Raw genomic sequence first — 13,572 nt, 5'->3', positions numbered from 1 at the left:
CTAAGGCTGTTTCTACCCAGGTACAGTGACATGTCAAAGAGTGAAGCTGTCTTTGCGTTTTTGTACCTTCATGCAATTTTGACTACTAATTTGAAATTTATCAAGTGTCCTTTCCAAGTGATTGGTTTAAAAACATTCTACTGATAGATAACTGAAAACACCACTACCCAGTAGATAGATGTGACGCTGTGTACAAAGCCCTGGAGCACTGTTGGGCTAGCTATACAAAATTTTCCTAAAGGAGATTGAAGCAAGCTTAAGGTAAATCCTATGACTCTTTAGTGCCACCTTGTGTCCTAGTAGATACTGGGCATTTCCTGGAAGCCACCCTCAACCCCATCACTGGAGAGCAGCAGGGCAGGCGTGGAAAAAGTTACATCTGAATTATGTTAGAACTTGGCAGTTACTTTCCCAACAGAATATGCACAAGATATTTTCTAAACCTCAGGCTGATTAAAAATAAAAATGAATATCTTTGGTAGAATGTGGATATGGGAAAAAGGAAATGCCAAATAATGCCTGTTTTAGAAAAGGTTGGAGGCGGCCACATGTGGGCCAGGGTTGTAAGGAAGAGATAGCCAAGACAGACTCAGTGTATAGGATTCTTAATGATGCCATTACTAACTCTTGGAAAAGAATACTTCTTAAAGTCTATTCAGCTATGCTGGTAACATGAATGTATCAGTGGGGAAAAATAAAATACTCCAATTCTATATCATAACTCTTTTATTCATGGTCTTTGGGTAGCAGGATGGTAGTTTGGCTGAAATGATGCTCATGTCCACTTGTCATCTCTTACCCAGATCAAACCCACACCCACTATTGCCCCACCATCACTTTTTCACAATTCAGAATCATAATCGAATCCCATTTAATTTCAGAAATGTAAATGACCAAGCTGTGTTCCTGTGTGTTTCCTCCAGGGTTTGAGTTTTTTGAAACAAGTGCCAAGGATAACATTAATGTCAAGCAAACATTTGAGCGCCTCGTGGATATCATCTGTGACAAAATGTCAGAGAGTTTGGAGACCGATCCAGCCATCACTGCCGCAAAGCAGAACACAAGACTCAAGGAAACCCCTCCTCCACCGCAGCCTAACTGTGGCTGTTAGTGCCCCTCGCACACAGGCAGCTCCAGGGGGCTCCGGTTGCCAAGAAACAGCATTCATAAATGGTCTATTAGCCTTCACTTATACTGCCTAATAATTATTTGAAGGAAGTCTTTGATGTCAATGGCCCGTTCATGCATTCAAATCTTGGGAGATTTATTGTGTTAATATGTGGTAAATATGTGATCTTAAATTTGTAAGGACTATTCATCTATAAACATCTGGTACCTGCATGTGACTTGTTATTTACTTGTCTTCAAGTTTCATTTCTTTTTGTTTTTTCAAATTTCTTCTCAGTTAAGCTACTGCTGGGACTTCAGACTACCATTTTATTACATCTGACTTTTGTGCCATGGATTCAAACTATGCTACTCACTTGTAGAGATGATGAATAAGGAGTTGCTTGAATGTGTATGTGTGAGCAGGGCGAGATGGCAGGAGACTTAATTTGCTTTCCTCTTAACTGAAAATCAAGTGAAAATGTTACTCTTTAGGGACAATGTCACTAGAAACAATGTATCTATTTTTCATTCATAATTGAGGAGGCCATTGACTATAAGTAAATTGAAATATTGTTTTTAAGGCCATTACTAAGCCATTACTATTAACCTGACTGGAACCAGATTTAAACAGTTATATCAATTTACATATTTAAATAAGCAAATATCCTTCCCCAGGACTGCTCTTTCCACTAATTCTACCCAGCTTTCTGAATATTTAGGAGCACTGAGCAGATGAAAAGGTATCTACTGGAAGCCAGTTATGCAGTAAGTGTTTTAACCAAGAAGAGTGTGAGTAGCTATAGAATTCCAAGGCCTGAGCTCCCCCACTTCCTTAGAGGCTTGCTCCCCACCACACATTCCTGTACTACCACCACCACCACCACAACTCTCTGGAACCATCAACATTCGGAGTAGAAGTTAGGTTGAACCTTGTTAGTGCTCCTATTCCTGTAGGATATAGACTTGCTTCCCCAATCGTTGCCTTCTGCTCAAACCTCAGCTATGTTCTTCTATCTATATAGAAGTTGTTTGAGTAACGTTTCAATGGGTCCTAAGTTGAGGAAGGACTGATTTCCTCTTGACTGTTTTTTAATCTGGGTGTTTGTAATTGTGTAAGTCTTTAAACATGCTTACTCTGCTTAGAGAACACTCTGTAGCTGAAAGTTCCAGGAAACCTTTGTATCTACAGCAATTTGAAAAAAGGAAAGGAATCATTTGAACATCCAGACTTTTACCCCAGATTTTCTGAAACCAATGTATAAATTACAGACAACAGATTCCAGTGTTGTGTGGAACCCTGTTGAGGAACTTGGCATTGTGTCAAAGTCCAGTACTATTTACAGTTAGGAATTGGGGAGGGCAGTGATCAGTGCTTGACAGATTCTGAAAGTCACTTCCATTAGGTTGACTTTCTCTTTTTAGGGGGTTGTGTTAAGGATTTTTTAAAATCCTTTTTTCAAAAACAGAGAAGTGAAAATATTGGGTGCACATTTATTATTTAAGGGTACTGATAGGAAAATATGCATGTATCGAAAGATGTCTCTGGAGAATAAATACCTACAAGTCAGGGAACTAAGTCACACACATTATCAATAACTTAAAAGGTAAAAAAAAATGGAAAAGAGCATTTGGGGTTTTTAAGCATATCCATGCTCTTTTTTTTTTATCTTTCTTAGTTTCAGTTCCACTAATTGATAATAAATTTCCACTCTCACATCCTGTAAGAGTGAAGACAAGAAAACATTAATGTTTTATTAGAATTTAATGGGGAAGCCTAAACCAAGTATTCACTTACACAGTGTTGGACCACTATCCCAGTCAGGGGAGAGCGATGCAACAGTACCCCTGGTGTTCTTGCCAAGGTTCATCCCACAATTTCTATCTTCCAAACCCTAATGGAAGTGAAGAGTTCTGCATTTATTCTTAATTCTGTAATTGCCACCCTGTTGTGAATTTCATTGCAAATAATTCAATGAAATTTTTCTACAAAAGAATGTTACAGAACTCAAAAGAAGGAAGACCCATATCCCTGATTTAACACATGCCAAGAGGAGTGAATATTCTCTATTCCTAATCTCATCAAGATATCCTGGTTTTTAAAATCAAATTTGGCAGATAGAACAACCAGCCCAGGGTTAACTTGGTGAGCTTCTATTGACATCAAGCTATACTGTTTATAATTATAGTACTATAGTGCCAAGGGTTTTCAACCATTTGGCCACTACATATATGTACACACATACTCACACGCTATACCTACATCTGCCAACAGCCCAAATATCTACACGTCATTTTTACCAATGCGTAATCAAATTTTTACCTTGCATAACTAAATTTGTACTTAAAAGAACAGGGCATCTTTAAAAGTATGCACTTGTGTTAGTTTGTAAACCTTAGACATCTTCTCTTTTCATCTTTGAGGCAATTAAATTAGTATTTTAAGTCTAAATTTCTCTTCCTTTGTTCATCACCTGGCCATTCTCCACACCTCAAAATACAGTTAGGAATAACTCTCAATTGCTTCAGGAAGATGCTTCCAAGAACATTGGTGTTGTACATCCCTTTATTTTCCTAATACAGTTAAGAAATTGGATTGGAAATTATTTCATTTAAAATTAACCATCCCTGTAGCGAATCTGCATTTCAGCCTCTCAGAAGATGAATGGAAGGTATAGGAGGTTTCCTAAGTCCTGTGATGCTGTTTAACCATTAGCCTCACATCTACAGACTGATTAGAATTACTTCAGGATGGTGAGTCAGTTCCTGGAGGCTACCACCACCCCTATGGACTACTACTACTGGCCTGATGAACTTCTAATGACTAAAAGACATAACTCCTCCTTAGGGTCAGTTGAGGGTCAATATTCATTTGATGCCTAGTATATAAGTGCTAGGATTTTTATTTGGAAAACAAACTTTGATGATGCCCTTCAGTTTTATCAGAAAGGTGCAGCATGTGATGATATATGTGAAATATAAATTACAAAATTACAACTTACACTATTTAAGACAAATATATATTTCACCTACTTAATGCCTACCCAGATTAATTATAGACATTTTGTTGATTTAGCACATTAGGTATTTTTTTATGTGACGGATTAAACTTCCAATTTTAGCTACACTATGCTGACAGATTTTCAGGTATACAGTTCTTTTTTTTTAAAGGTAATGCATTCCACTATTAACTAAACTTTCATAAAACAACATTAATCTTGGACTGTCATAGTTGATAATCAGTGGTTCATTGTGATGTGCTTTATCCAACATCTATCTTAGTGCATGGTTGAGGATGTCCTACAATCTTAAGTTACTGTGTGGCATTTGTGGGACTGTAACAGCAATGTATCCACCCTACCAAGCAGTAGCAAGCTGAGATAGCAGCTGCATGAGAAAAACTGTGATGTACATCTTCATTTAAAGTCATGACTGAAATCTTTCTAGACCAAAAATTAGTGTGTTTGTTAATAATCCTCATAGTACAGTTAGAGTGTTCAATCAGGTATTTTTAGGGAAACAGACTTGGGAGCTAGCCTGTCTAAGGAGCCCTTTGTCTCTCAATCACTGATTGCATGACAGGAACTCTGTTCCTTTGTATGTACACTCACTCAGTGTGCTCTGTCAGGGTGCCACATGAGCAGCTAGATCCAAGTGATCTTTCTAATCATGCCCAGAAAAATGATCTACTGCTCTGCTCAGCTCTGCCTATTTGAGAGTCCGACCTGTGCATTAGTAGTTTGGTAGTAATGGTGAAATCTTGCTGATATACTAAGCCTTTTAACATTAATGTCAACTTTTTCAAGTTCTTTACATTTTAGATGAAATTTTGACCAAAGTCTGTTACAGATATAAACCTGTTTAATACCCTAGAATTCGCTGGAACAAATTAGGCAAAAGATAGTGTTTATGACCAGAATCTTCCCCTCATCTTAATTATCTTCACCCTACACTACTCCTCAAGGGCTCAAGGTACTAGAAATACAGTATTCCTTAAGGAGGCAAAAACAGGTTGGGAAATTTATCTAAAATGTAGCTACTTATCATTATTGGTATTTCATAAATAAATGTATTTTTAAATATTTCTACAAATGCTTGACACTCTAGCCAAATGATATTTCCCTTTGGTAGATTGAAATAGTTTCTCCCAGGCTACACACATTGCTGCCCCTCCCAACACACACTTACAACCCTGATACTTTTTTAGCGAAGGGAAAATTCCATCCATGGTGCTTTCTCAGGGCTAGGGGAAAAGGGGGTGTTTGCTAAGTGCCAACTGTAGCTCACATCTTGTTTTTAAAGGCCCATGAAATAGATTCTTCACACTGATTTGAGGAGTCTGTGTGTCTGTGTGAAGAAAGAATTCCCATTAAACAGAGGGTGGAGAGAAAATGCATTCGGCAAACATTCTAGTAACAGAAATGAATTATTTCAAAAATCCCACAGATAGCTTGGGTTGTCAGATCAGATCATCTAGAACTTTTTATTCATGTTTTTCTTTTGTACTTCCTGATTTGTTTTTGTTTCAGGGTTTTAAAAGCATTATCCTCAGAGACTGAGAGGACTAAGAATAGTAAGTGAGACTCAGATTTCACCATCTATCTCCTATCTGCAGCTATTATTGGTGGAGTTTCAACCAGTCATTACTAGCTAAACTGAGGCTGGGGGGTTACCTGTGTATTTCATTAATCTGTGTTCATAATTTCATTGTGGACAATTGAGAGTTGGCTGTAACTATTGCTTAATGGATATATTTTTATATTAATGTTATTTGGGGCCAAGGATCACTTAAAGTTCATGAGTGCTATTCTTATAGACACAAATGGTACATGAGCCACATAGACACCTGGCCTTTCAGGGACGTGAGCATGACTTACATCTGACTAGTGATTCCATATTCCTCCTTGTCAAAGTGAAGTTTGGGGATGTTTGCTGTGTCAATATGACGATTTTCATGCATTGTCTCATCATCCATAGGCAGTGTGCTGAATGAAAACTGTCCTGTAATTCCTGTTATATATTGTTAATGTCAGATGTGATGTGATACAGTTGGACTGTCCAAATGTACAACTATTTAATGGTGTTTGTAGAACTGAAATGTCTTAAATGTTGCATGAAATATGTTCTAAAAATAGATTTGTTTTCTATTTTTCAACACCTCAGAATTGAGGGTTCATGGGCCAATAAGTGCAATATTTAATGACTTACTCAGTGTATATAAACTAGTGTGCAAAAGTGAATTCTAATGAATGTGTGAGATGCTTTGATGGCTGTATGCTTATTCAAATGATTTCTTGTAGCAGTATTTGTCTAGTGGTGCAATTTATACAGTAAATATCTTATTGGTGTCATGTGAAACTCCTCTGTGCCTACTTCAAAGTACTTCTTTTCCTATAAGACCAAATGTTTAGTATCTGCAAATACATGTCAATTTTACCTTTTGGAACTGTGGATTTTATTTTCAAAACAGAATAATTGTGAGTTTATTTTATAAAAGCATTCCTTTGATAATTCAGAATTCTTCTTAAGCCTCTTGTAAGAGTGTATTAAGCAACTAATTTAGATACTATGGGGAAATATGTGCATAAAGAAGTGACTATTTCTCTTTTCAGAAAGGTTGATCACATGTTATGTCTACTAAGAATTTTCACTCTTGAATTTGTATGTATGTTTTATTGTTACTCAACATTTTACTTTGTTTACAACTTGGATACTGTCAACTCTGGGAACTCTTATCACACCACTGTCTTTTTAGATTATAGCTGATGTTATGTTCACTTTCAATTCTCAGTTGTCCACATTGGTGATATAAGAGAAATGCCAGTATCCTTATATCACTTTGGTATGTCTTCATGAACTCATATATTCATCCTCATACCCCCTTGGTTAATCCCAAATTTGGTGGCCTGAAACTTCACAGAGACATAAAATTAAGAAATTAAGCCCAGTTGCTAGATTACTAAAAGCTACAAATATTTATGTATATGAATGTTAATTTAGGTCAACAACTTTAAACTCCTAGTTGCCATTTCAATCTTTAAGGTAATGCCTCTTTTTAATATTGTACTTTTTTTCTCATTTAGTTAGCTGGGTAAACCATGATATCCTTAGGAATAAAAACAAGTTACAACTTACTCATTAAACAATAATGGAGTACAGGTGGTTCTAGATGGTCATGTCTGTCCATACACGTTAAAAAGGCTTCTGTTCTCCCTATATCACTTGACGGGGAACTGACAGGTGAGGATGTGTTAGTCATATTAAATGGCTTTGGACTATGTGGTCAATATGTGGACTGAATTTAACTGTGATTGAAAGTTGCATTTAGCTCTCAAAAACCACTGAAAAAAATCAAGTAAACATGGGCAAAACAGGGAAACCAATGTTGTCTTTGTGCCAAATTTTAAAAATAAAGAGAAAAAAGAAAAGTGTTCTAGCCAACGATAGAATGAAAATTTAAAGGTGTGGTTTAAAGTGTCATTTGTTGTCACATGTTATTAAATGCCACATACTCAGTACTGTAGGAATCAACCATGCAAGAGGTATGGCTCCTGTCCCTAATGAGAATGAGGAGAAAAAAGTGCAAGATATAATCTAAGTGCTCAGTTATGTCAAGAGCACAGAGAATGGGGACCTTAAGGAACTGGAAGAGTCAAGAGTAGCTTCATGGAGGAGGTCAGATAGGATCCCAGAAAAAAATTAAATAGTGAGGAGATTGTGCCAGGCTACTGAGTGGCAAAGACCATAGTATAGTCCCTTTGAACGGGGGTGTGGCAGAGCTGGCAGCTATAGATGATTGTTTTCTTCAAAGTGACCCTTTGAAAAACCTCAAGTGACCCCAGTTTAGCTCTTTGTCTTTCTGTCTCCGTGAGGAAGACAAAATGTCCTTTCCCATATTCCTCTGTCTGGAGCAGCCTCATGCTCAGCCACAAAATCCAAGTTGCTTTAAAGCCACATTAGAACCATTAATTTAGACATTTGCCAATGCCCAGAACCATGAGACATTGTTCAACCTAATGTCACCCAGGCAGATGTGACCCAGAGATTTTTCTGTAGCTCCATGTTTCCTGTAAAAGGAATGAGAAATGCACAGATAAAAACCCTCCTTTGTACACGGGCACTTTTGGCTCCTTCGCAGTGACTGCACTGTGGAACTCTTCTTGAGAAAATAGTGACAACAGCTTAACGCTTTCGTATAGTGATCGTGATGTTTAGTTGAAAACTACTGCTGCATAGCAAATATTGTGACTTCATGTGTCCACAGGAGCGCTTGTCTGGGTTTAGAGCTATAAAGTGTATTCATATTGTGAAGTTTTAATTATCTTTATTGAAATTAATTGTGTAAAAAATGGTATGTGCTCTATTAGGTATTCAGTTTGTATGTGAATTCTGTGTGGAAAGTGGTTTTTGTTCTTTGAGTTTATCTTGTTTTATTTTTTGAAAACTACAATAAATATCTAAGAGACTATATTCCTGCATTTCTCAGCTTCAGTTGGATTAATTTTTTTTATCTCCTTCAATGCATGTTATTTTTGGTCTTAGGATGCCTATTTTCACTTCATCAGCAGCCTAGGTACAACATAAAGCTTGAACTAGAGACAGGATTAGTACACTTTCATTTAGGGCTCTGAGTATCCAACATGTGAATTTGGAATGAAGTGTAGGAGGAATGTCCAATACTTGCAATCTTGTAAGGTGGGTAAATTTGATGTGACCTGACTATGTTCTAGAGTTACAAAGGCCTTGTTGGTAGAATCGAGAAGAGCTTCTAAGAGTATTAAAAAGTCATCTTGGCTACCTGAAGATTGCATATTCCTATTCCAGAAGTCTAAGGCCTGATGATAACTTTGCAACCTATTGGCACAATCTAGAAGAGGAGCAGTCACCAGGAGCAACGCATGGATGAGATGGATGAGGGGCACACACCACTTTATGCATGGTGCTTGATGCAGTGATGAACAGGACACAATGTCCTTGATCATAGACCTTAGGACAGTTACCAATCCAGCCACACCACAAGTACTTTTGAGATATCTGAGGGTCCACTTCTGTCTGGCTCTGGCCTTTGAATAGCTCCCAGGCACACTCTACCTCTTGATTCTCTTATTTCTCCTTCAACTTTACACTCACCTAGTCCATAGAATCTTTAGTCTGGCAGAGACTAACTCTTCATCTTTTCTTCCTAATTGGTTATTAATCCCCTCTATCCTTTACATGCTATTTTTAGTTGAATTCACAAACAACTTCAACTATTAGTTATATATATTCTCTATGCAATGCATTACTTCTCTATTAAAGCAATTTTGCTAACTAAATGGAAGGAACGCAAAGGGTATGGGAAATACATGGAAGGTGGATGTTAGAGGAAAATCTGGGTTAATATTTCAAAAAAACATCCTACCAATTACAATATAATTTGATTACTGCAGGTAGAGGTTAAACACAAGCTTCTGTGTTTATGATGATAATTGAAATTATCAATTTCAATTGATAATTGTTTCACATAATAACAGAGCCAGCTAGGAGCTAGGGTGCTGCACATGTGTAGGTGTCTGAGGAAGGCAAACTCACACAGGAGCCTTGAAAATGGAATAGCACTGTGGTCTGACTATGGTGGGTCCCCTCTGAAACTCATGTTGTGAGGCAATAAAAAGATGAAAACTTAATTCAGCTGTGCTATTCAGAGATGGAGCCTTTGGGGGTGACTTTGATTACACTAGATCATGAGCCTGGAGTCCCCATTTTTGCATGCTGGTAACTTATGAGTAGAGAAACTAGAGATATGTGGCTACTCCCTGCTTCTTGCCACGTGAAGCCCTGTGTCAACTTGGGACTACAACAGCAAGAAGGCCATCACCAGATGCCCCTTTCCAACCATGGATCCCAAACTTCTCTTTTTTCTAGCTTACCCAGTCTGTTGTACTATACTCTTAGAAACAAAAAATTGACTAAGGCAATTGATCAAAGAGATGGACATAGAATTAAGGGAGAGTGAGACAGAAGAAGCCAAGAGACATCAAAATTCTGAGGAAGAAGTCATTTAAATTTTTATATGATATAAGTTGGTATAAAAATTACCAGTCAACTTGACAGGAATAGTTTTAGAGGGAGAAGGAGAACAAAAACAGCACTAGGTGGAAAAGCAAATAGTAATGAGCAAAGGGAACAAGGCATTCTTTCAGACAAAATGTAGAAGAGAGGGTTTTTGAATGGGGATTGTCAAAATTATTTAATTTCCCAATGGGAGACTAGCATATTATATGTCAAAGAAAAATCCAATAAAGATGGAGTTTAAAGACGTGAGAAAAAAAATCAATATGATCTCCACCCAAGTCCAATTGTCTCATCCCTATTACAGCTTCTTCTTCCCCATTCACCTTATGAAGACTGTCTATGCAGTTGTCTTGATTTATTCCTGTCCTAATATTTTCACTGATCTGTTGCACAGTTTCCAACAAGCACTAATTCTGAAATCAACAACAGCTATCTTTTTTGAGTTTTATACTGTAACCGATACTTGAAAATTGTCTTTATTATAATTTACAAACTAACCAAGAAAAGGACTCCCTCATATGGATACATAGTTAATGTAACAGAAACCAGAAATAGTCTGTTGAGTGGTGGCAAGCCCAACTGAGCTTAGGGGTCAGATTCTCACCAATTTTCCGGCTGTTTGCTGGAAAGGGGAAGGCAATCTCCAGTTTCTCAAAGTTGGTGAATACTCCTTTCTACTTTTTTCTCCTCATTTGGATGTGCCAGGTGTGATGTATTCCCAGCAGCCTACATTACTTTAGAACAAGAATAAATTAGCATTTCCTTCAACATCTTTTTGTCCTTGCCTCTATTCATAGAACAGAAAGGCCAAAAGACAGGAGTCACCTAATGGAGAGAGCAAGCTAAAATTAAAAGGAGATTTAAAATAGAACTTTGGAGGCAAGAGGGGTATTGATGATGGAAATTTTGGAAACTGGCATAACCATAGCCATGCAATGAAAAGATGACATTCACAAGAGACCATCTGTTGATGTTTGAGCTATAGGGGAAGTCAGGACGGGAGTGTGAGAAATAGAAAATCCAGTGGTCCATTTTCCCAATACAATATTTAGCTTTACATGTAAAATTACCTAGGATGTAACAAGGTGGTTGGAGGATAGAGAAGAATGAAAAGCTACAAGCAGAGTTTAAAAATTCGCAGCCCCTTGACAATCAGGTGAGAAGAACACCCCTCCCACACACACACATACACACTCCTGACCAACAAAAATAAACTGTATAAATGCCAAAAGATACTCAATCCAAGGGGACATTCCTGACACAAGAGAACAAAGGGAAATGGGGACAACTAAAGGTATATTTATTTAAATAACCCAATAAGAGATAGTAAAACCTAGGCGATGTTCAGGAAGACTGGACACCCCATAATACTCAGCCAAGGAGAAACACAGGGAGGGACCTTGCACTTTAGGGGATAAAAGGCTGCTGTACCCAATCTATGTGTTCCTGAGCACCAGGCACCTACCTTATGAGACTGTCATTAAAGTAAAGCCTCACTTTTTGCTGTATCTTGTGTCTCTTACACCATTCATTGGGCTTGGACAGGTAAGTGTGTCTCTCACAGGAGGCAAGAAGAGAGTATTTCATTCTGATGGAGATTTGAACAAGTTACCTAGAAGTCAAAAGCTATCTTAAAAGAGATGTGGTATATCTTATAAATTGCATTAGATTCTCAGATACCACAAAATAAAACTCTACAACTACAAATAGAGTTTTGACAAAAACACTCTTATGATTTTTAAAACTATGTTATCAAAAACTGAAAAGGACCTAAAGAAAGGACCTAGAACATTCCATTTCTCCGTAGTTTAAAATACTACTCTGAAGGCCTACTTATGCATTTCCTGAGAATGCTTTTCTTAGTAGCCTCCTAGAATACTATAACTCTCTGTAAAAGGCCTTCTCAGAAGAGGATACACAATCAATCAACAAACATATAAAAATTCTCAATATCTCTAGCAATTAGAGAAGTGCAAATCAAAACTACCTTAAGATTTCATCTCACTCCAGTCAGAGTGGCAACTATCAAGAATACAAACAACAGTAAGTGTTGGCAAGGATGTGGCGGAAAAGGCACACTCATACATTGCTGGTGGGACTGCAAATTGGTGCAACCAATATGGAAAGCTGTATGGATATTCCTTAGAAAACTTGGAATGGAACCACCATTTGACCCGGCTATCCCACTTCTCGGTTTGTACCCAAATGACTTAAAAACAGCATACTACAGGGACACAGCCACATCAATGTTTATAGCAGCACAATTCACAATAGCTAAACTGTGGAACCACCCAGATGCCCTTCAGTAGATGAATGGATAGGGAAACTTTGGTATATTTACAAATAGAACATTGCTCAGTATTAAAAGAGAATTAAAATCATGACATTTGCAGGTAAATGGGTGGAGTTGGAGAATATAATGCTAAGTGAAGAAAGCCAACCGCCCCAAACCAAAGGCTGAATGTTTTATATGATATGAGGATGCTGACTCATAATGGCGATGGGAGCTGTGGCGGGGGGATAAAGCATGGGAGGAATGGAGGAACTTTAGATAGGGCAAAGGGGAGGGAGGGGGGAGCAGGAAAGACAGTGGAATGAGTTAGATGTCATTACCCTAAGTACATGTATGAAGACACGAATGGTGTGAAAATACTTGGTGTACAACCAGTGACTTGAAAAATTGTGCTTTATATGTATAACATAAAACGAATTGCATTCTGCCATCATGTACAACAAATTAGAATAAGTAAATAATTTAATAAAGAAAAAAAAGGCCCTTCAATGTTTCTCTCACATATCTGACCTTAAACAGTAAAGGTCTAGAATATTTTTCTTGTATTGTTGGTTGAAAGACAAGACTCTTCCAAGGATAGTGTGATATTAAAAGTGTAACAACAACTCTTTGGGGTTTATTAGTCATCAGTTACATTCTATCTCCATGTCATGCTCATGAATAAAATGATCTTAGTATAAATGATCCTACTTTGGGATTTAAAATATAAACTGTCCAATATTCAGACCATGCTAAAGTCACTCCACAATTTGACCACTGAAACTGAGTACAGTTTTGTGGTATCTCCAATCTTTTCTTTGGAGGTTAGGTGTGTTTTATTTCTCTCATCTTCTCATTCAATGAGGAGTAGTTGGCACATCCTTTATGCCTGAAACCAGCCAAAATATAAACTTTTCTTTTCAGAAATGTCAAAATTCCTTATATTGGGAAGAGAAAAAGATATAGAAAAGAATAAATAAAAGGATGCATTTAAATTGTATTTCCTTTGACTCTCTCATAGACTCACTTAAAAACTTGGACCTTCTAAAGAAAGATGATTTTCTCATAAATTTTGAAAATATGTCCTTACCTCAGAATGCTCACCCAGTAAGCAAATCAAGAGTACATTTTCCAATGAA

The 13,572-nt window shown here is 37.3% G+C and overlaps 1 protein-coding gene across 2 annotated transcripts in view; it reads left to right on the top strand.

Annotated features, from left to right (window-relative positions):
• Rab3c (RAB3C, member RAS oncogene family) overlaps positions 1-8,585 on the top strand; it is a 254,568-nt gene extending 245,983 nt beyond the window's left edge. For both annotated transcript variants that reach the window (XM_048800017.1, XM_015497368.2), the window contains exon 5: positions 924-8,585. In XM_048800017.1, the coding sequence (XP_048655974.1) occupies positions 924-1,111 (188 nt within the window). In that variant the 3' untranslated portion in view covers positions 1,112-8,585. The remainder of the gene's footprint in view (positions 1-923) is intronic.
• The last annotated feature ends 4,987 nt before the right edge of the window (positions 8,586-13,572 follow it).

Source organism: Marmota marmota, unplaced genomic scaffold (genome assembly GCF_001458135.2).
Source record: "Marmota marmota marmota unplaced genomic scaffold, marMar, whole genome shotgun sequence".
Taxonomy (NCBI): Eukaryota; Metazoa; Chordata; class Mammalia; order Rodentia; family Sciuridae; genus Marmota; species Marmota marmota.
Note: the sequence above shows the minus strand (reverse complement) of the source record. Positions and strands in the feature narration are given on the sequence as shown.